We start from the raw sequence: 23,455 nt of genomic DNA, 5'->3' as shown, positions 1-23,455 counted from the left end.
AAGAATTTCACTGGAGACTTGGGTTGGGCGCTGGGCCCCAGAACAAGGCCATTGCCCTGGGTATGGGAGGCTGAGGCGGGGGATTTGTCAGGTAGGGAAGGTGGCAGAAGCATTCCAGGCAGAAGACCTGGCTGCGTGGCTGGAGTAGCGAGGGGGATGGGGAGGGCCCGAGCCGTCTCTCTGGTAAAGTTGAGGGGCGCTTGTGCGGAGCCCTCAGGTTGGCGTGAGAAGCTGGGGAGGTTTTGAGCGTGGCTGACGTCAGCCTGTGAGCTCAGGGCTGGTGAGGGGCGAGGAAGCATAGGGTCGGGTCGGGTCGTGCCCCTGCTCCTCTCTCAGCAGCCTTGAGAGAGGGTCGGGTGATGGTGTACCGGGCAGCGTCCTGCCAATCACACCTTCCTTGGCCCCTTCTGTGTTCAGGGCGGCTCCTTAGATAGTGAGAGGCTGGGCTCGGCTGGAGGGGCAGCCCCCCGGCCCTCCGGAAACCGAGGCCTTTGCTCTCCTTCCGCAGAGAAGAGCCTCCTCCTGCCATCCCATCGCAGGCTTCCCAGGAGGCCTAAAGTCGTGTGGATTTCAGAACAGGACACCCCTGGGTGCTGTGTGTTGCTTTCTTTACTGCCCCGTTCAGGAGCGGCACGGAGGGGTTATGTCTCGTGGGTGCAAGTCACGCCTGACCCCTGACATGTGTCCGTCCTGAAGACTTAGGAGATACTGCTGCCCTGCTCTCAGGGGCCCAGGACTGAGCTCCCTGAGCACATCGTGGGGGATGGGTGCACAGTGACAGCCTTGATAGACGTCTAGGGGCTTTAGTAGTAGAGTCTGGGGCCCGTGAGGACCTGCAGCACAGCCGTCACACCCTCAGCTCTCCCTCTCACAAAGTCCTACACCCTCCCTTCCCCTTGATCTCTCCCGAGGTGGAGCTGGGGGGTAGCTAGGGCATTTAGGTCTCAAATGGTGGAATGAAGGGTAGGGGACAAAGTCCATACTGTCAGCCGGGAGACCCAGCCCTTGGTCTCCAATCTCCCAAAAATGTGCTGTGTGACTCTGGGCCAGTCCTATCCCTCTCTGGGCCTCTGCTTCTCCCTCTGTCCAGCAGTGGGGGTGGCTGCCAGGCCTGCCCTCTTCTGGGGTTCTCCGGAGGGTGGAGGGGATGGCCCACTCACTGGCTCCACACATATGGGATAGTGTCGCGCAGTGGCAGGCTCTGGGTCTCGGGCAGCAGCAGTGCAGCCAGGCCGCTTGGCACTGGCACCGCCCCGTACACCAGCAGGGGTAGGGAGGCACCGTGTACCCCCAGCAGCCGCAGCAGAGGCCCCAGGATGGCTCCCCCTCGGGCTGCCGTCTGACCCAGGCCCACTGCGGTCATCCTGCCCGCACAGATGCACCTGTGAGGGGCCGCACTGCCTACCTGTGGCTTTGGGCTCTCACTCTGGCCCGGCCCTGCTCAGCCCAGAGAGGCGCCGTGGGTCAGGCTGGCTCGGGATGCACCTGGGCAGCCCTGAGACCACGTGAAAGAGAGATTCAAGGGGGAAGGCCCAGCCCCGCCTCACCTCGATGGTCAGTGCGTCCCGCACTGCCCTCTCCCGTTGATGGCAGCCGCCCTCTGTAGCTCCCGCAGGCCCCTCTCCAGCCTGCCCGTAAGGAGGAGCCACCGTGCTGAGCCTGCCGGCCACCTGGGGTGGGGCAGAGGGAGGGAAGTGGAAGGCGGACACCGCCTGTGGTCCCCAGGGTCTGGCCTGCAGGAGTCTCACTGCCCCCCATCCCCTTCTGCCCAGAGGAGTGGCCTCACTGGCAGCCGAGGCTCAGGGTGGCTGAGGTCGGGGGAGGCAGCACAGGGCTCCGGGGCTGCGGAAGCCGCGCCCTCTGGCACCCTCCTTCCCCTGCAGGCCACCTTTTCTCCCTCCTCCCTCCTCCCTCTCTTGGGCTGGGGTTGGGGGCCCCTGTTCTTGCTTCCTGCCTCCTTCCCAACCCCCTGGCCCTTCCCCGGCCTCGCCCGGGACCCAGGGCTGGTGGGCCTGCGTGCAGTAAGGACGCCCTCAATGGCATGCCCGGTGACAGTCGCTGCCTCTTGAGTGCCAGCCAGCCTCAGGCATCCCAGTGCCCCCTCCCCGTGGCAGGGCCCAGGCTCAGGGTGGGCCTAACACTAACCTGTCTCCCACCCCCTCAACATCCAGCCCAGATCCCCTGCGCCATCCAGGCCTCGGAGCCCCCTCCGTGCCCACCACCACGCACAGGCTCCTGCCTCCAGACTCAGGTCCCCCAGCCAGACACGTTGCCCCCCCACACCCCGCCCCCAGCAGCAGCCAGGGCGGGGCCGCCTGCTCCGCAGCCACCGGGTCCCTGAGATCCTTGGGGGTTTGCAGAGCAGGGGAGAGAGGGGACTCAAGCGCACATTAGAGGTAGAGTTGGCAAGACCCTGTGACCTGCTGGACTTGGGGTGCGGCAACCGTGAGGGAGAGGGAGGTGTCAGGTGTCAGGTACTCCAGTACCTGTGGGTGGGGGCCCGCCATCAACGTTGGGGAGGCCCTGGGAGGAGCAGGGGTAAGGAGATGCTACGTTTGTGATGCCGAGACACTGGTAATGGGGACATCACGCTGGTGGCTGGAGGCCGGGGAGCGGCAGGACAGGGGAGGGGGTTGGGGGCCTGCAGTGTGTGGAGGGAGAGCAGTGGGCACAGGTGAGATCCCCGGAGAGAGAGCGTCGGTGCTCTTTTGGGCAGGGGCCGAGTGAGGGGAGCAGAGTGAGGGAGGCAGGGTCATTGGAGTGGGTTTGTGTGTGCAGACACTTCTCACGAAGAGAAATTGGGTTGGAAGAGAGGCAGAGGAGCTGGCGGGAGCTGAGGGGCCAGGGGGTCCCATTCTCAGATGGGTCCACATCCCCCACTGATGCGTCAAACCCCAAGCATGGTTTGTGATGCTGTGATGCAGGGGATTTCCTGCGAGCTCCACGTGGGCAGTGATCCTGTCCGTGCTGCTCATCGCTGTCACCCCGGCACCAGCCAGTCCCCCCCCCCCGGTGGTGGTTCTCAGTGCAATTTGTTGACATGCTGAAGTAGTAGAGTAATGAATACATGTGGGCACATAGCACCTGTGTGCGCCTGTCTGCCAAGGAAAGTGGGGCTCAGCCCCGCGAGTCAGCCTCAGCATCAGAGAGCCAGTAGGGGTGCCCTGGAATCTGCATCACTGACATTTGCCCTTCACCCTCTTGTTATGGGGGTCAGTCTGCCATCCCAGAAGGCCACCTGTCAGGTACGAGTACCCCGTCTCAGAGCCGCTGCGTGAGATGTGATTGCCTCCTGCGCTGGCAAGTGACTGCAAATTAGTTGCTAAAGGCTCCATATTAAGAACTTTTCTGCTCCAGGCTGTTGGGCTGGGAGAGATTTGTGGAGCCAGCCTTCCTCGTAGTGCGGGTGCAGGTGCCCTGTCCTCCACTGGGCCTCTGCTGTGCTCCTTTCTGCGGTGGCTGCAATGGCCAAGCGACTACCAGGTGCTGGGCCTATATATACGTGATGAGCGAGGCTCAGCCCTACCCTGAAGGGCCATCCATCCATCCATCCACCCACCTATTCATCCATCCATCCATCCACCCATCCACCCACCTATCCATCCATCCATCCATCCACCCATCCACCCACCTATTCATCCATCCATCCATCCACCCATCCATTCACTCATCTATCTGTCTGCCTGTCTATCTGTATATCTATCTCTCCATCCATCCAGCAAATATTTACTGTGCACCTACTATGTGCCAGGAGCTTGGTAAGGGCCACGCCGGATTAATTTCAGGTCAGTGCAGACATTTCCTAGCCTCCCGTATGTGTCAGCCCTGTGTGGAGGAACCAGGGCCCCCTCTGACAATTGGGTTGTGGTCCTTGTCCTCTAGCAATAATGTCAGTACGTAAGGCTGACTGTGGCTGTGTTTTGGGAGTGGGGTGTGTGTGTGTGTGTGTGTGTGTGTGTGTGTGTGTGTGTGTGTGCTGGAACTTTGCATCCCATCCCCCATCTGGCCTAGTGCTGCCATGCCTGGCACGAAGGAGGGGCTCAGAAAACGTGCCTGGAGGCACACTTGCCAAGGCAGGCAATGACTGGAGAGGGGAAAGGGCCGACAGGTGATGGGAAAGAAGGCGGAGGGAGTGGAGACACGTGGGAGGAGCAGGGGAAGAAGCCCTGGGTTGAGTGGGTGAGCTGTGGCTGTACCAGGCTCCCGTGGCTCCCCTCCGGCCTCCTGCACCCCGGCCCTCTGCGCCCCGGGGGGAGGGTGGGCAGTTATCTCCTCCGAGGAGGGGGAAGGGTAGCACCCACCAGGGGTACACAGAGCAGAGGAAGAAGGGGGCGGAGCCCGCCAGCCGCAGCAGCGCCCAGTCGCGCACGCCGTAGGCCACTGCGGCCCTCAGGACCTGGCCCAAGCTGAAGCCCAGGGCTTTCAAAGTCATTGCCGAGGCACGGGCTTGCGCCGATGTCCACTCCGTCACTGCAAGGAGACAAGCGGGTCAGCCTGGGAGGCTGCACGAGCCGCCCCTGCACGGCCCGGGTCGGGGGCCCTACGGAGAGTGCCGGTGTTCATCATGACGCCCACCACGGCGAAGGCCACCAGGAAGCGGAAGAGGCGGTACACGGTGAAGGTGTGGAGGAAAGCGGCTGCTGTGCCCCACATGGCCGTCGGAAAGTAGCTCCAGGTCAGCACCAGCCCGAGTCCAAATGTGCAGCACACGCACGGGGAGGGCGGCCGGGTCCGTGGTGTGCCCACCCTACGCTCGCCCGCTGAGCATAGCGGTGCTAAAGTGCCTCTCAGGGCCAGACCCACATTCTGCGTCCGTGGAGGGAGGGCTCGTGGGCAGCGCCCCCGCGGCCCAGGCAGGAGTGAAGGCACTGGGCAGGGGGTGAGCTCCCTGTCAGCAGGGGCAGCCAAGCAGCAGCGGAAGGCAGGCACGTTGCTGAGCAGGTTTTAGCAGTGAACGTTTGATGAGGGCAATGACCTTTCACGGCCGCAGAGGAGGGTCAGTGAAACCGAGGCCCGGAGAGGGGCTGAGCTTTGCTCAGCGGCACAGCTGGAGGGTGTCAGAGTGAGACCCGGGAGCAGGTATTTCCACTGCAAGCGGAGTTTTCTCCCCAGGCCGGCTGCAAGAGGCCAGTTCAGGGCCAGTCAGGGCCAGGAGTCTGGGAGCACAGGGACAGTGAGCGGAAAGGGGGCCTCACTTGTTAGAGGCTTGGCGGCACACAGCAGCTCCCACCAGGATCCCGTCCAGGTAGATGGACTGGGCCGTGGGCTTCCGGGCCTCGGAGTCACACATCAGGTCCCCCTGGTGGGAGAGGAAGAGGATCTGAGCTCAGGAGGCTGGATAGCCCAGGTGGGAGGGGCGGAGGGCGCAGAGGAGCCAGATGGGAAGGCCCAGGGCACTGGGGCCGGGCGGCCGGCCTGGTGACCTCTGGGGCTGTCACCCCTTGCCTAAGCCCCTCCATGGCTCCCTACTGCCCACAGGTCCAGGATCAAGCCCTCTCTGGCCTCACCTGCCTCCTTTGCTTTGGCCCCTTGGCAGCAGCCACGCAATGCTGGCGCCTCCCCCCGCTTTCCCGAGGCCGCGTCCCTCCCGTTCCACAGAGAGGCCCCTTCTGCTTGCTGGGATGGGCCGCCTCTCCCGCTCTCCCTCATTTGCTGGATCCTGCCTCTGGGAACCCAGCGACTCTCCCCTGAGTCTCCTGAGACTCCTGGGTGGAGAGAGCTGCCCGAGTTGCAGCAGTAGGGCCGCCTGGGTATGAGACCTGCTCTAGTACCACCCGCTCTTCCACAGCCTGGGGACAGTGTCCGTCTGCAGGCTCATTCCTGCCACCAACCCCTGTAGGGCAATGTGGCCGAGGAGGAGCCAGAAGCCACCTGTGAGTGTGGAGGCCAGGGGTGGCGGGTCCCTCCTGGGACTGGGCCATTTTTGAGTCCAGCCAACTGTAATCTGTGACTTTGGCCTCTAAGGTGCTAGGACCTGGGGAGGGTCTTAGGGGAGGCCCTCACCTTGGCCACGCTGGTGGAGGTGCTGCGGTCATAGACCCAGCCATCCACGTGTGGCTCCGTGGCAGCCTCGCTCCAGTCGGTGGCTGCAGGAGTTGCCAGGAGCTGCCACTGTGGTTGGTGGAAGCAGAGACACTGGTGGGGCTCGTGGTTGGGACCCGGTGGGATGGAGACGGCCAGGAGGGCCTCAGGGTCCAGGGCCCTGGGGACACTGGCCTGGGTAGTGCTGTTGTCCAGGAGGGGCGCCCAGCCACGGTGGCTGGGCATGGTGGCCGAGGAATTCTCCAGCATATTCTGAGTGGTGAGCCACATGGTGGGGACCACAAGGGCCACCATCTGGAGAACCTGGAACCTGCCCAGGCTGCCCACTCAGTCTGGGAGTTCGGAAAAGGCCATGGAGCCTGCCCAGGGGGCCAGTGGAGGTGCCCACTTCACAGAGGCCGGCCCAGGGCAGAGGGGCTGACGTGAGGGGCCTGCCTCCCCCGTGGCATCTCCTGCTCCGCCAGCCAGGCCACCTGGGGCATGGCAGTGGCGCCCGCTTCGCAGACCTGGCCCGCGGGTATCCGAGCGCCTGCTCAGCCGCCGTCACTCAGGGTGGCTCCGACGGGGACCTGAGCCTGTGAGGTGTGACCCTGAAGCCACCGGCATCTCCCCAGAGACGCAGCTGCCCCTGGATCTCTGGGAGAAGCTGAATTTGGGAAGTGGGGAAAGCGGAGGCTGAAGTCACCCAGGCTGGAGTTACTGTGTCCAGGTGACACTGTGGAAGAGGGTTAGTAATCATTTCCTTGGTCAGTTTAACCCGGCTCTGAGGGAGGTGCAAATTCAAAGGCACGGCAGCTCCTGCCCCATGTGGGCTGGGAGGCCTTGGCTCTGCCCTGGTTGCCGTGAGGCTGCCACCGCCCCCAGCATCCCTGCTGCCCCTTGGCCTGGCTCTGCCGGTGCAGAGGGCTGACCCAGGAGAAGCATTGCCCGGGGTCCTCTTAATCTGGGGGCTGGTATGACATCGGGCGCCGTGAGGACTTCTGTGTATGTGTAGGCTGAGTCACCGGCAGGCATCCAAGCACCACGCGTCCCAGCCAGTGTGACCCAGCCCTCCACCCACGTCCCCTCACTTGTACGTGTCCACTGTCATTGATGCTGCCCCGCTTTGCGGTCACCCCCTCCTGAGTCCTTCATGGGGCTTTTAGTGTCACCAGACACCCCATGGGTTCCTCAAGTTCAGTGTTTCCCCAAGGTCTCTGCCCCCTCCCCGAATCCACTCCCAAATTCCGTGTCTTGTTTCATGCTTCCTGTTACTCACTTCCCAACCCCTCCAGTGGCCAAGCCCTACTAACTTCTCCTCCCCCACCTCTCTGTCTCCACAGCTGTCCCTTCCCTGGTCTACCTGCCTCTGTTCCTGTCCCTGCAACCCATCTCCCACACTGCAAAACCCTCCTGTCAAATCCTGCTTAAAAGCCAGGGGGCACCCCCTCAGCAGCAGCTAGCCAATGTATCCCATGGCCAGGGCGGGGGTGGGGAATCAATGCATGCTGGGGGGGAGGTCAAGAAAGATTGGACCTGAGCCAAGAGACACCCCCCCCCCCCCCGTGGTTGCAATAGTTAATTCTCCAGGCTAAAGGGCCAGAGGCCACAAAAGGGCAAAAAATGTGTGTGCATGTATACATGAGTGCATGGGTATGTGTACACACGTGGTGCATGAATGTGTGTGCATGTGTGTGTGCATGAGTGTATAGATGTATGTGCACATATATGTACATGAGTGTGTTCAAGTGTGTGTGTGATGTGTGGCAGGTAGAGAGTGGGCAATGGAGCAGTGATGGTGACCCAGCCATTTATTCTCATGTGCTTTGGAGCATGAGGCCCACCTATTTTAAGAATATCTCCCCTCCCACTGCTTCCTTTTGTCTTGCCCACTCTTCCCTTGGCCCATTCATGTAGCTCACAGGTACTACCTCCTCGCCTCCCTGGCCTCTGTACCCCAACTCACCCACTGCTTCCCACATGCACCCTGTGCTAGCTCAGTGGGCTCCTGCCCTTACTCAGACAGTGCCCCTAGCCTAGAATGCTATCTCCAGGCTCACCCTTGGGCCACATCCTCCATGTACTACAAGAGCCTCCTCCTCCAGGGAGCTCTCCTTGATTATTCCTGCCTCCCCGTGGAGCTCAGAGTAGGCAGTGGAGCCCCCCTCTTCACACTGTCCTGCACCCTTCTGTTATTGTCCAGCTGGCCTCAATTCCATCCAGTTCATGTTAGGCAGGGACCCTTCTTAAGAGCATCTTTGGAACCCAGGTTTGGACAGCAAACAAAGGTTCCATGAAGACGTGCTTCAGCTGTTTTTAAAAACAACTTCTTTTTTTCTCCTGATAATAAAATTAATGTATGCCCCTTCCAAAAAATTCAAAACATATTGAAAGGTAAAAAGAAAACAAAAATCTCTCCTAAACTCACCAACCAGTGATCACCACTGGTAACAATTTGGTGTGAATACTTCCAGACTCTATTTTAGTCATTGTATGTTCTGCTTCATAAGCCTGGAATGCAAACTAAGCTTAACATCTCCTTTTGTAAAGTCCAAATGAAAAGCCTCTGCCTTTTACCTAGTGATTCTAGCCTATTCACATTTATTGTGGTTATGGTCATGTTTGGCCTTTTGATGCTTTTTCTTCTTTACCATATTTTCCCTTTAAGTCTTTTCCTTGTTCCTATTTTCTGTGGAATCCATTGCTTTTTCTTGTTCTATTTTTCTTCTGTTGTGGTTTGGCAGTGACATATTTTATTTCTGTTAGCCTTATATTTGAACACACAAACTAGGAGCTCTTTTATACCATCTCCTCTCTTCAAACCTCCCACCTCCTCTTCTGTCCTCTCAATAAATGTCTTTTCTCCTTATTTCACTAAGAAAATAGAAGCCATCAGAAACCAACAGTCTGAGTCTCTCACCGAAGCCAACAGGCCTACATTCTGCCTTCCATCCTGCCACCGTAAATGCCCTACACATCCCCTCTCATCGTGGCCAGCTCCTCCCTGTGTGCCCTGCAGCCCACCTCTCCACCTTTTCAAGACTCCCCTTCCTCCCTGGCACCTGATTTTCCCTCCCTACTGGACAATTCCCATCAATGTACAAACATGCTGCTTTTTTCTCCAGTCCTCAAAAAAGCTCCCCTCACTTTCAACGTTGCATGTCTCTTCAGCTGCCACCCTCTTTTTCTGCTTCTATTTGCTGTACAGTTCCATAAAAGGCTTGTCGACACCCATCTCCAATCTCTCTTCCCATTCTTTTTTGGATTCATCTTCATCAAGTTTTTGCCCTGTCACCCCATGGTCACCAATGATGTCCCTACAGCGAGTTCAGTGCCACTTTCTATTTTCATCTTACTTGAGCCATCACAGCCTCTGAGATTTCTCTTTTCATAAGACCCTTCTTCCCTGGGCCCCAGGGCTCGCCCAGCTCTCCTCCCCCTCCCCCGCTTCTCAATCTCTTTGACTGATTCCTCCTCTTCTCCCCACACTCTTACCCTTGAGGTCACGGGGCTCAGTACTTGGTCCTCTTCTCAGTCTCTCTCCTCTATCTTTGGGACAATTCACCTCTTCAAGGACCTCTTGTTGGAATGCTAGACTTTAATCCAACCCCCTAAACGTAGGGGCCTGTTGAAATACAGAAGGCCCCAGATGGAGCTGCTCCTGCTGGGGGTGCCATGGCAACAAAGGAAAACTTTGATAACATTCATGCCTCTGTAAGTGCTCTGCTTGACCAGAAATGCAGTGTATGCAGTCAGCCGGTCCCCAGACGACAAGCCAACCCTGGGCTTTATACTTATTGCCTTGTTGCTTCTCATTCCAAACAGGGTTCACTGTGTGGTCCCAGCCAATCTGATATTTTCTACTTTTCGCATCCTGTTCTTTATTCCTTATTTTGTAAAGCTTCCTGCCTTCCCCCTCCCTCATTTTGCAGTTCTCTGAATGGAGATGGTCCACGTCATGAAGTGTTGTGGGGTTTTTTTTGAAATTTTTATCTAATTCACCATTTAAAAAAAATTTTATTGGAGTGTAGTTGATTTATAGTTAATTTTATAGTTTATTGTTGTGTTAGTTTCAAGTGTACAGCATAGTGATTCAGTTATACAGATACATATACTCATTCTTTTTCAGATTCCTTTTCCCATATAGGTTATTACAGAATATAGAGTAGAGTTCCCTGTGCTATACAATAGGTCCTTGCTGGTTATCTATTTTATATGTAGTAGTGTGTGTATAATTTATCCCTACCCCTGCCCACCACGTTTCCCCTTTGGTCACCACAAGTTTGTTTTCGAAATCTGTGAGTCTTTTCTGTTTTGTAAATAAGTTCATTTGTATAATTAAAAAAAAATTAGATGCCACGTATGAGTGATATCATATATTTTCTTTCTCTGTCTGACTTACCTCACTTAGTATGATAATCTCTAGGTCTATCCGTGAAGTGTTAAATAAACTTTGTATCACCTCAGTTATCTTTCATCACTTTCTAATAGGCCTAACAGACGTCCCACACTTACCGAGGCCAAAGCTGAGCTCCCTGTAAACATGCTTCTCTGTGGCTTTCCTGTCTCAGCGGTCGGGGACTCCATCTTTCCAGCTGCTCAGGAAAGAACCCTGGAGCCATCCCTGTCGTACTTCATATGCCATTTGCCAGGATGTCCTGTTGGCTTGACCTTAAAGCCATGCCTGGGCCATGCCCACTTCTCCCCTCCCCATCTGCTACCCCCGTGGCCCAAGCTGCTGCCGTGTTTCCCTGGATCATTGCAAGGGCCTCTTCACTGGTCTCCCTTCCTCCACCTTTGAGCCTCTGCCATCTATTCTCCACACGCACACAGATAGAGGGATTCTGTCTTACTTCATTAACAAAAGAAATTTATCAGTGTCAACCGAAGAAAGAAATGGAAAATTTTATTTGAGCCAAACTGAGGATTATAACCTGGGAGACAGTCTCTGAGAGCGCTCTAAGGACTGTTCTGAAGAGTTTAAGGGGGAGGCCGGTATAGACGTGATTTTGGCAAAGCGGGAACCTGCAATTGAGCACACATCTCAGGAGAAGGTTGCCGTTAGTCACGAGGAACAGACATCTTAGTTAATGCTTTTCTAAATGTGAGAAGGTGCAAGAATCCGAGTTCATAAAAAATTTCTCCTGAAAATAGCTCATAAGCCAAAGGCCCGTTCTGCGAGTTTTCCCAGAGCATAAAGTGCTTCTTCTTGATCTTTGCCCTGCATTTTTTTTAGGGTTACTGTAGGTCAGAGACTGCAGTGGCAAATGACTGGATTCTTGTAGAACTGGATGGTAGGCAACGTTCTTTATTTCACAATCCCTTCCCTTTGGGACTTAATTTCGACCAAGGCTTAGGAGGCGCTCTGTGACCAATTTGTCCCATGGCGCTAGGAATGCTCATTCCCAGGTCAGGCGAGGATTTCATTGACAGGCCACTCAGTGTGCTATTCCTGGACTAGGCCCTGTTAACAGTAGCCGAGAGCCTCTGGGCTGCCTGTCTCATTAGTCTTTTATGGTCCAGGAAATTGTGCCCTCTTGTCGCTTCTTCCCATACCTAGAGTTACACTGTTACAGTCATTGATCTTGCAGAACTCGATGCTTGGTCTATTGTTTCAAGTCACCTAATCATCACTAATTCTATCAGAGGCTCAGTCATACATTGGGTAATGCAAGAGACAGTAATCTTATAAATAGACAGAATACAAGTAATATAGCCAGTAACCTTAATATGGTTGTAAGTATTTAAGCTAAGAACTTCCATTAGGTGTGGCCCAGTGTCTCCCCAGGCCATCTGACCAGTCTGTTCTGGGCTATACAGGGTGAGTGGTGGGTCATCTTGACTCCTTACAGGATTGAGAAAAGAATGTTATCTTCTAAGGAGTTACAGGGCTGGTGCCAGAAGGAGAAAACTGGATCTTTATGGTTGAGCAGGTACCTCTGCCACTGGGGAGGTCTGGTTCACACAGAACGTGGGGGCACTATGCACACCATGGGGAGGGAGGAGGCCAGAGGGCAGAGAAAAAGTTTTATGTTAAAATTTTTCTTGTCTTGCCTTAAGATGTGAATTTTTATTTCATCAACTTCCATCAGACTGTGTCACTGCTGTGCAGGAAACCCAGCAGTGCCTCCTCATCTCACGCAGAGTGAAAGTCAAAGTCCCCTCACTGTCAGCCTCTGCTGTCTCTGTAAGCTGTTCTCCTGTCCTTCCTGCATCCACGCCAGCCCCACTGGCCTCCTCCTGTTGCTCCATGTCTCTGCCTCAGGGCCTTTGCACTTGCTGTTCCTTCTTCCAGGAACCCTTTTCTCCCAGAGAGCCACACAGCTCACTTCATCCAAGTCTTTGTGAAGAAGTCTCATTCTCAGCAAGGCCCTCCCTGACCCCCCTATTTATTTATTTAAAAATTTTATTGGAGTATAGTTGATTTACAACGTTGTGTTAGTTTCTACTGTATAGCAAAGTGAATCAGTTATACATATAACCACTCTTTTTTAGATTCTTTTCCCATATAGGTCATTACAGAGTATTGAATAGAATTCCCTGTGCTATACAGTGGGTCCTTATTATTTATCTATTTTAGATATAGTAGTGTGTATATGTCAACCCCAATGTCCCACTTTATCCCTCACCCCCTTCCCCCTTGGTAACCATAGGTTTGTTTTCTACATCTGTGACTCTATTTCTGTTTTGTAAATAAGTTCATTTCTGACCCCCTATTTAAATGTTAACTGCCCCCAACCTCACACTCCCCAGCCTCCTTTCCTGCTTCTCTTCTCCCCATTGCCCTCCCCGCCATCCAGCACATTTCATCTTTTACTCATGGATTCCCTTGTTGTCTGGCTTCCCGCTGCTAGAATGTAAGCTCCTTGGAAGTGGGGGCCTGGTCAGTTTTGCTCACTGCTGTATCCCCTTCACCCGGAGCAAAGCCTGGCACTTAGGAGGCACTCAGCAAGTGTGGACTGAATGAATGAGCAAATACTTAAAGGGCACACTACAAACACAAACACATTCCAGAATTCATCAGAATCAACCTCCTCCTGGTGGGAGGTGTTCCACGCCAGCATCCAGCTCACTGAGCTGCTCTTTACTTGAACTCATTCTGCTCTTCAGTCCTTCAGTTGAGACTCTGATTTTCAAACTGTGGGAATTTTAATTTCAGAATTTATACTTTTCATTTCCAAATTACTATTTGGTCCTTCCTACAACTGCCTGTTCTTGTTTCCTAACTTCCACTTCTTGTTTCATGGGTGGCATCATTTCCTTGACCTCTTAGAGGACATCAAGTGTGCTTTTCTCTTACTGTTGTGGAGATTCATTCTTCACTGAGCATTGATTACGCACCAGCCACTGCTCTTGGCACTGGGGATGCAGCAGAGAACAAACAAGCTAAGTACCTGCCCTTGTGCTCCGTGGAGGCCATGCCGCTGGGGGAGGGGAAGCAAACCAAAAAATAGATGAATATAATCCAATGCTGAGTACTGGTCATGCCATGGAGAGGAACAAGGGGGCACAAGGGGTAAGAGTGAGGGGGTTCCTTTAGGCACGGCAGTCAGGGAAGACCTCTCTGTGGAGGTGACATTGGAAGAGACACAAATAGGTAAGGGGACAAGGCACACAGATGCCTGGGGACAGAACATCCCTGGCAGAGAGAAGAGCAAATACAAAGGCCCTGGGGTGGGTGTGTGCCTGGTGTGCTCAAGGCTTGGTAAGGAGGCCGGGGACGGAATGGAGTGAGAGTAGGATGAGGTGAGCAGTTATGGGGCCAGAGCATATAGATCCTCATAGGGTCTTGAGGAGGGGAGCGATGTGGTCTGACATGTTTTAAAAAGATCCCTCTGGCTGCTGTGTGGAGAATGCACTGAAAAAGGAGCAGGGTAGGAGGGGGTCCTCAGGGCTGGTGTCCCTGTGAGCAAAGACGAGGGTCAGCTCTAGGACATTAGGGCAGGTGGGAGAAATGCTTAGACTCGGGGTATATTGTTTTATTTTGGGTTGGGTGTGGGTGCAGAGAGGGGAGGGAAGGTTGACCCTGTGGTCGGGCTGGTAAATGGGGGGCCATCTACCGAGATGGAGAACACTGGGGTGAAGCGAGTTTGAGGGGGTAGCACACTGTCTGGCTTTGGATGCGATAAGACTGACCTGTCTAGGAATTGCCTGGTGGTCCGGTGGTTAGGACTTTGTGCTTCCACTGCAGGCGGCACGGGTTCGATCCCTAGTGGGGGAACTAAGATCCCGCAAGCCGCGTGGTGCGGCCAAATAAAACGAAAAACCAAAAAGCAAAATAAACAAAACCTGACCTGCGTCCTGGAGGTCGCTCTGCAGTGAGAGTTGGTATGCGGGGATAACGAGGGCCGAAAGGCATTGCAAGTCCAGGACTGGCTGAGCTCACCTAGGGAGTGACCTTTCACAGCAGGAAGATGAGGTCTGAGGCTGAGCCCTTGGTCTCCAGTGTTTAGAGGCCTGGAAGACAAGGTTCCAGTGAAAGAGAGTCTGGATCATGACCGTGGGGGTGAGCGGCGGGTGGAGGGAAGGTCAAGGAGCAGAGAGGTCAGGCAGTTGGGGCGAAGGGACCAGGGGAGGTGCTGTTGCAGGAATGTGTGGCATCCCCGCTCCGGAGCCAGCCCTGGTAAATACTGGGGGTTGTGACCAGTAAGATAGCGTACTTTCCGAAAATGGGCACAGGCAAGCTGTTCAACAACATGTTTCCTTTTGTCTTTTTTCGTGTGTTTTTTTGGACCTGGGGATGCGCCATGGACCTTTCTGGCCAGATGGTGCAGCAGGCTTTTTGTGATTCCTCCCAGCCCCAATGTCCTGTGGTGACAGCAGCTGCCCTTGGTCCCAGGCCAGGCAGGAGAAAGGCCAGCAGGAGTGCTCACTGTCAGTGACTCAGCAAAGTCCCCGGTGGCCAGGAAGGCTGGTTGCATCCAGGCAGGCGGCTGGAGGAGGTGGCAGCCACAGCCAGCTGAGTTTGCTTATGCCTCCGGGATCCCCAGCACTGGGGACAGAGTATAAAGCAGCACCTGAACTCCACTGTCCTCCCTTCCCTCAAGTGCTCTGAGACCAGATGGCAATTCTGGGAGGACAGCCTCAGTCGGTCCCTCTGAAGGTGTCTGCAGGCTCCGGCTCGTCACCCTTACTCAAAGCCTCCGATGACTCCCGAGCGCTTCAGAGACAAGGCCAAGCCAGCCAGAGCCCCCCTCCCCAGCCCATCTTCAGAGCCTTCACTTTGGCGCCTCCTTCACATGGCCTGAAATGCCCTGCACCCGTCTGCCCTTGTGTGCCATTTCTTCTATCTGAGGGCCGTTGCCACCATCCCTCCACGCTTCGTCCTCCCTGTCCCTGCCCACCTCCACCGCAGCCCCCTGCCCACGGGAGGATCCTCCAGCTCTTCCCTCTGTTGGGTAATGGGCTGCACGCTTCCCAAGGGCCCGGACTAAGTCATTGTGCCCCTCACGGTGCTCACAGCAGGACGCAGCATGAGGACCAGGGCCCAGGCAGGACGCAGGGAGGCTGTGCGGTCTTCATGGTCTTGGTTTGAATTTGGGCTCTCAGGACCTTTTTGTTTCCCTCATCTGTAAATAGAGCATCATAACCCCCACTTCGCAAGGTTGTTTTCAGGACAAGAAGTCCTGGTTCTTTGGGAGTCCTCACCGTCTCCCGCTGCCAGAGTGTCCAAGTAATTAGAGCCCCCAACACATGTGATGCCTGGAATTCTAACTCCTTCTCCAGAACCTCTGAAGATCTGGTCTCCTGGGTGTTACTTTTTCCAAACGATGACGATGATGATGATGGTATCTAACGGTCTCATTAATGCTCCCCCCACCAAGCTTTATTGAAATGTAATTGACAAGTAACATTGTGTAAGTTTAAGGTGTACAATGTGTTGATTCGGTACTTTTATAAATTGCAAAATGAGGACCACCATATATTAGCTGCTATCTCCAACCCGTCACATAGTTACCATTCCTTTTTGTGGTGAGAACGTGTAAGATCTACTCTCCTAGTAACATTCAAGCATATGATACGGTATTTTTTTTTTTTTTTTTTTTTTGCGGTACGCAGGCCTCTCACTGCTGTGGCCTCTCCCATTGCGGAGCACAGGCTCCGGACGTGCAAGCTCAGCGGCCATGGCTCACGGGCCCAGCCGCTCCACGGCATGTGGGATCTTCCCGGACTGGGGCACGAACCCGCGTCCCCTGCATCGGCAGGCGGACTCTCAACCACTGCGCCACCAGGGAAGCCCTATGATACGGTATTATTAGCTATAACCACCATGCTGTATATTAGATCCCCAAACTTGTTAATCTTATAACTGGAAGTTTGTACCCTTTAACCAACATCTTCCATTTCCCCTATGCCCCCAGCCCCTGGTAACTGCCATTCTACTCTGTTTCTCTAAGTTTTCCTTTTTTAGATTCCACATATAAGTGATATATTGAGCCTTTATATGTGTTGGGCATAATTCTAAGTCCTCTTCCTGTAATAACTCATTTAATCCTTCTGACAACGCTTTTAATTAGATATATGATTCTTATACCCATTTTTAGAGATGTGAAAACTGAGGCTCGTGGAGCTAAGTCTGGGTCATACAGCTACTCTGTGGCAGAATCAGGACTCCAATCCAGGTCTGTCCAGCTCCAGTGTTTATGTTTTTAACTCCTGAGATTGGCTGAAGGCTTTTGGGTAGCAAAGGAGGCCACCAGGTAGCATCCTTGCCTCAGCATCCTTGCCCCTCTCCCTGGGCTCCTGCTCCGTCAGATCAGCAGCTCCTTCCCTCACATCCTCTCTTCCTTGAGCCCAAGGGCCCCCTTCCCCTAGCTCAGAACCTCCTTAGAGGGAGCCCCAAATCAATCCCTCTCATAGCCCTTCCGGGGCCGGGGAAGAGATCCATTTACTTCCTGATGCTGCCAGCTTGACCTCTTCTCCTTCTGGACCAGACTCTAGCTTTACCTTTCTGTAGCCAAAAGGCCCAATAAAAGGTTTTACCAGACAGAAAAGTAGCCTTCCCTCCAAGCTAACTTCCAGAGTCACCCGTTTCCACCTCTGGGGCACCGCGTGTGGCACCTGCCTGGTATCCAGTGGACACTCATCAAGAGAACCCCTGCTTCCTGCCCCAGGCATCTCTCCCGAGCAGTCGCAGGCACTGGCTGCGTTGAAATGCATTTTCCTCTGGCTTCGAGGCTGCTGACCCCCGGGAGCAGGCGAGGCTGGGCCACCTGTGCGCACCCACCGCCCACGCGGAGGCCGCACAGCGGTGGAGTGGCTGCGGGCCACTGGCTCGGCAGCATCTCGGGCAGGCGGCCAAAGCTTGGGGGTAAGTATAGCACGGTTTTAATTGGCCCCCGTGCGCGGGCTGCCACAGTCCTGGTCACAGCCCCCCCCCCCCCCCCCCCGTTTGTTTCGGCCTCCCAGGAGCCACCCCTCCCCCTCCCTCCCTCTCCCTCCCCCTCCCCCTCCCCCTCCCCTCCCCCTTCCCTCCCCTTCCCCTCCCCCTCCCCTTCCCCTTTCCCTTCCCTCCCCCTTCCCTCCCCTTCCCCTCCCCCTCCCCTTCCCCTTCCCCTTCCCTCCCCTTCCCCTCCCCTCCCCCTCCCCTCCCCTCCCCCTCCCCTTCCCCTTCCCCTTCCCTCCCCCTCCCCTCCCCCTTCCCCCTCCCCCTCCCCTCCCCCTCCCCTCCCCCTTCCCCCTCCCCCTCCCCTCCCCCTCCCCTCCCCCTCCCCACCCCTTCCCCTCCCCCTCCCCTCCCCCTCCCCTTCCCCGCCCTTGCCCTCCCCCTTCCCCTCCCCTTCCCCGCCCTTGCCCTCCCCCTTCCCCTCCCCCTCCCCGGGGTTCCTCTGGCCCATGGAACAGATCAGCTCTAAGTAGGTCAAGGAGAGCTTTGGGCAGCCGTGGCTCCGGCTCCTTCCCTTTCATGTGCCTGGCAGCTCCTGCAAGCTTAGCCTGCCTTCACCAAAGGGACTTCGCTCTCCTTGCTGCGTCAAAAAGATATTTCACGTTAAAATTCAATGGGGAGATGTTAACCAGCCAGTCGGAATAAGGCTCGTCAGAATGCGAGCCGCTCAAACAGGATGAACTTTGCCCCGCTCTGCGCAGGGTCTTGACCACAGCTGGCAGCGACCAGCTGGCACATTTTAACAAGGCTGGATGTAAACGGCTGGCCCCCCCAGCCCTTGCACGATTTCCCTGGAACCTGTGCCACGGGGCCCCTGTGCCAGGGGTCCGGACCACCCCTGCTGGCCCCCCTGGTTCTCGGCCTTTAGGATTTCAGCATCTTTACTGAGTAAGTCATACGCTGGTTTAGCTGCATTCTTAGGAAGGCCTGGTCGCTGTCTCTTTGATTTTGTGAGTTGCAGCCTTTTTTTTTTTTTTTAAGGTTGGGGACCACTGTTTTATAAATTTATTTATTTTATTTTGTTTATTTTTGTTGTGTTGGGTCTTTGTTGCTGCTCGCGGGCTTTCTCTAGTTGCGGTGAGCGGGGGTTACTCTTCCTTGTAGTGCGCAGGCTTCTCATTGCGGTGGCTTCTCTTGTTGCGGAGCACAGGCTCTAGGTGCGAGGGCTTCAGTAGTTGTGGCACATGGGCTTAGTTGCTCCGCGACACATGGGATCTTCTTGGATGAGGGCTCGAACCTGTGTCCCCTGCATTGGCAGGCGGATTCTTAACCACTGCGCCACCAGGGAAGCCCTGTAGCCTATTGTTAAGAAGAGTAATTTTAGGTGGATGCAAGGAAAAGCTGCGGGGAGTGTAAGTGAAAGCGTGCGTGGATTTTGGCAAAATCCCTCTCATTTCACTGTAAAACACAGTGGCAGGATTTGGCCGGCAATGTGCAAACACACCGTGCAGTCAGAAGCTTTCTTTTCTGCTTCTGTGGATGAGACACGCACGGCCTGAGATCAGAGTAGCCAGTGCCGGCCGTGGTTTTAACAAACCCCTGAATTCTCCTGAAACGAGAGGCAGTGTGGTTCGATGGTTACTCACACAGATTCGGGAGTAGGCTGTCTGGATTTGAATTCCTGCTGTGCCCAATCTGTGTGGCCTTAGAAAAGGCATTAAGCCTCAGTTTCCTCCTCTGTAAAATGGGGATGATAATAGTTCTGATCTCATAAAGCTCTGTGAGGACTAAATCAGTTTATGTAGAGCACTTGTAACAGTCCCTGACAAGCAGTGAATGCCTGTTATTAATGTCACCATCCTCATCATCAACATCACCATCATCATTTTTTTTTGACCATGAGGACACATTCAGGGAACCCCAGAGACCAACTTGAGAAGGGCTCATAGGGAGTGGGGTTCGGTCCAGGGTCCGATCAGGCAGGGATAGATGTTGTTTGAAGGACAGGCACTAAACTGTACACCATGGAGTGGGGCTGGCGTAAATCTAAGTCATTCATCTTTTCACATATAACTAATGTTGCTTGACGGTTTTAACGAAGAACTCTTATTTTTCGAGGAAGAACATCTGTAATGCGGATGTCAGGGGGACTGGACCTTTGGACTCTCTCCCCATCTGTGCTATTTGAACAAAATGAAGGAGGGTTTTGAGGGGAGGGTGAAGGTGGGCTCCTGGCTCCTGGTTACTTCCTGTCCTGCTGGAGTCGCTGTCTACCACGGGCTTATGATTTCCTATGGTTCTATCCTGGCTGGGTCTGTACCTTGGAAACTGAATGTCAGCCCCCAGCCTTTATTTACACACACACACACACACACACACACACACACACACGTGCCCACACACATATGCACCATTTGCCTAAATCCTAGAGGCTTAAGGAGACAGAGGGCATGTTTTCCGGCAGCCATGAGAACATGCCCGGGTGGAACTGGACAGCCTTGCTTGCTGGATGCCCTTGCCTCTGGGTTCACTGGGCAGCCTCCGCCTTACCCTCTCTCAGCAGTTTTCTCCCGCCCCAGGATCATTCTGTTTTCTCTTTTGCTGCTGTTTCTCCTGCAGAAACTGGTGTCCTCAGGGTCTCACCTTGGCCCGCGTGACCTAGCCAAGGGAGTTTCCCAAGCCAAGACAGCTGTACCCTGAGAAGTCAGTTCTCAGCTGTGAGGACGTATGTGACTGGTGCTCCATTAGCACCTCCTCGGGCACCCAGCTGGGCACACAGCCTCAGCAGGGCCCCTGCCACCCACTGAGCCTGAAGGGACATGCATGGCTCCTGTGGGTGCCCTGCCCCCACCCTCTGTGCCAGGCCCAGGACCCCAGCGCAGCATCGCCAGGCTTTGGGTTGGGACCAGCGCTGTCCCCAGCCCACATGAGACGAGGGGGAGAGTTGCACTGGGGGCCTGGGGGCTGCATCCCTCCTCTGTCCCTGGTTTCCACTTCTCTCTTGGCTTCATTCTTGCTGCAGATCTGTTTCCTCCACACAGGGGAAAGCGTGGCAGCCACCACCCCAGGACGTCAATTCTTGCTGCTCCAACCCCCAAAGAGGGCTGATTTTCCTTCTCCATTTTCCTTAGAAATGTCCCAGGAGAGGGCTTTGGTGGACCCAGTGAGGGCCCGGAGAACACGATGATGCCATGGGGAGGGAGGGGCGTGGGCGGGTAGTGAGTTCTGACATCTGTGCCAGGAGGAGGGGGCTGGGAAAGGGGGTGTTTGTGGATGGGTGGTGGGTCCACACTCTAACTTGGGGATTGCTCGGGGCTGTCCCCATGGACCCCAGGAAGGGTCAGGCTTTCGGCAGGTGGAGGCAAACGGCATGGAAACCCCACTGAACGATGGGGCGTTCTCTTCGGCCTCCTCACTCTCTTCTCTCCCATTCATTCATTCATTCACTCGTCATTCATTCACCCAACAATTATTGGGTACCTTGAGTTGGGCCCTGGAGCAAAGCTCTGGGCATGTGGTGAGAACAAGACAGAAGCATTCCAGCCAGCAGGGTGGAGGGAGGGGCCACATCTCTACTGCCTCTCCAATCACTAATTTTGTGAAGACAGATTCTAAGGGTGATGAAAGAAACCAAGAGGGTGTGGGGGCAACAGGGAGGGGTTTGGGGGGCCCCAGCTGACGGTCAGGATGACCTCACGGAGGAGGGAGGAGCCTCACGCCCGATGGGGAAGGAGCTGAGCATCCAGACTGGTGAGGCTGGGAGAGGAGAGTGGCTTGTCTCCTCCAGACACCTCTGGCCCAAATGCTGTGCCTTCAACAACTGAGCCAACGTTGAACACTTTGGAGATTTCACATAAAAATTGTGACCTCTGACTCACAAGCTGGGCTCACAAGCTCCAGGGCGACAGTGGTTGGGTCTGGGTGGTCACGGCCCCCACCCCCCTTGGGTTCTCCGCCTGCCTCGTCTCCCCAGATGTGTGAGTTCACAACCCTCACTCTCCCCTAGGGGAAAACACGTCACCCTCTCGGTAAGACGCCACCAGGCGGTCATTCAGACACGCCGCACAAAGTCTCGGCAATTCCTCTTTCAAATTCCACTGCTAACCTTTCAGCAAATAAAAAGGGCTCTTCCTGCAAATCACGCCCCCCTCCTTCCCTGACCACTCCCCCAGGGGGTACTGCTGGCACCCCAGGCGAGCCAGTCAGTCACCTCCTGCCCGGACCTGGTAGCCCTGAATGGGTCTCCCTGCCCCAGTCCCCCGCCTGGTCACCCATTCCCTTCTCCCAGCCAGAGCATCTTCCAGAATCAGGTCAGATCCCATCAGCCCTCCACTTGAAGCCTTGCATGGCCCCTTCTCACCAAGAGTAGAGTCAACAGTCCTCCTCACAGACACTGGTCCCAGGGACTGAGCCCTGCCACCTGCGTGACCCCAGAGCCCACTCTGTTCCCCATACTCATGCCCCTGGGCTACGCTGGCCTCCTGCCAGGCACCTGTGGCCTCAGTTGAGCTGGGAGCTGTCCCCCTGCAGATTCGCTGCTGCCTGAGGTTTGCTTTCAAGCTTAATGAATGAATAAAAGGGAGAAAAGGAGCAAACCACAGCCACGATCAATCATTGGCGAGGTCGTATCTCAAACACATAACACTGTTGTTGAAAGAAGTGGCTGAAGACTATGGGATTCCATGCTGTTGTCACCAAACAGCGTGCCGTTGAGGAATGTGTGAGTAGGTGGCACATTTATGAGGAAAACACGAGAATGTAGGCTAGCGGTTACCTTGGGTCACAGGTCGGGGGGCCACCCAGGGGGCTGCTGAGTACTTGCAAGGCCGGATTCCTTAAATACATGAGTGTTTGTTTGATTATAATTTTTAAATTTACTTACAGTTTTCTTGAGGATAATTGACTGTACTTATTTAAGTTTACAAAAAATGTGTGCAATTTAATGCTTTTTGACATATCCACGCACCTGTGACGCCACCTCCACAATCAAGATAATGAAGGTATCCATCACCCCAGAGATTCCCTGTTGCACCTTGGAAATCCCTCCTTCCCTCCCCTCCCCCTGTCTTGGGCAACCGCTAATCTGCTTTCTGTCCCTAAAGATTAGTTTGCATTTTCTAACATGTTGTAAAAGTACATGTCATTTGTATTTCATTGTATAGATATAGCAAATTTTGTTACCTTTTCATCTGCTGACTGACATTCGGGTCGTTTCCAGATTTGGGGAGTTGCAAATAAAGCTGCTGTGAACACTCAAGCGCGTGCCGTCGAGGGGGCGCATCCTCCCATTGCTGTCGGTAAATAAAACAGCGGAGTGTCTGGGTCACGTGGCTGGCATAGGTGTAAGTTTTTAAGAAACTGCCACGCTGTTCTCCATTCTCACCAACGCTTGGTCTTTTATATTTTTGCCCTTCTTGGGAGTGTGGTGGCATTTTGCGGTGGTTTTCATTTGCATCTTCCCAATGGTGTAGAGCGTTTTTTCATATGCTTATTTGTCTTCCCTAGTTCGTCTTTGGTGAAGCATCTGTTCAAACCTTTTGCCCTGTTTTAAAATTGGATGATCTTTTTTTTATTGTTGAGTTGTAAGTGTTCTCTATCTTTTCTAGATAGAAGTCCTCTGTCAAATATAGATTTTTCAAATGTCTTCTCCAAAGTTTGTGGCTTGCCTTTTTATTTTTGTAACAGTCTCTTTGGAAAGCAGAAGTTTTGTTTTATGAAATCCAATATATCATTTTTTTCTTCTATCGCTCATTTTTTGTGTTCTATTGAAGATATCTTTGCCAAGCCCAAGGTGGCTAAGATTTTCTCCTGTTTTCTAAACTTCTAAAAGTGTTATAATTTTAACTCTTATGTTTAGGTCTATGATACATTTAAAGTTAATTTTGGGGGACTTCCCTGGTGGCGCAGTGTTTAACAATCCGCCTGCCAATGCAGGGAACACGGGTTTGAGCTCTGGTCCGGGAGGATCCCACGTGCCGCGGGACAACTACGCCCGTGCGCCACAACTACTGAGCCTGCGCTCTAGAGCCTGTGAGCCACGACTACTGAAGCCGGCATGTCTAGAGCCCATGCTCCACAACAAGAGAAGCCACCGCAATGAGAAGCCCG

The 23,455-nt window shown here is 54.5% G+C and overlaps 1 protein-coding gene across 1 annotated transcript; it reads right to left on the bottom strand.

Annotated features, from left to right (window-relative positions):
• Positions 1 to 1,156: 1,156 nt before the first annotated feature.
• On the bottom strand, positions 1,157 to 6,396 carry SLC22A12 (solute carrier family 22 member 12; the record flags this gene model as incomplete). The annotated part of the gene is given in 10 exon segments (XM_082845030.1): positions 1,157 to 1,364; positions 1,406 to 1,437; positions 1,548 to 1,576; positions 1,579 to 1,670; positions 4,302 to 4,470; positions 4,545 to 4,760; positions 4,804 to 4,868; positions 5,196 to 5,299; positions 6,004 to 6,369; positions 6,373 to 6,396. Coding segments are annotated over 10 exon segments (1,305 nt in total).
• Between the last annotated feature and the right edge of the window lie 17,059 nt (positions 6,397 to 23,455).

This window comes from Leucopleurus acutus (genome assembly GCF_964270905.1).
Source record: "Leucopleurus acutus genome assembly, chromosome: 8".
NCBI lineage: Eukaryota > Metazoa > Chordata > Mammalia > Artiodactyla > Delphinidae > Leucopleurus > Leucopleurus acutus.
The sequence above is the reverse complement of the archived record's forward strand: the minus strand, read 5'-3'. Positions and strand labels throughout refer to the sequence as shown.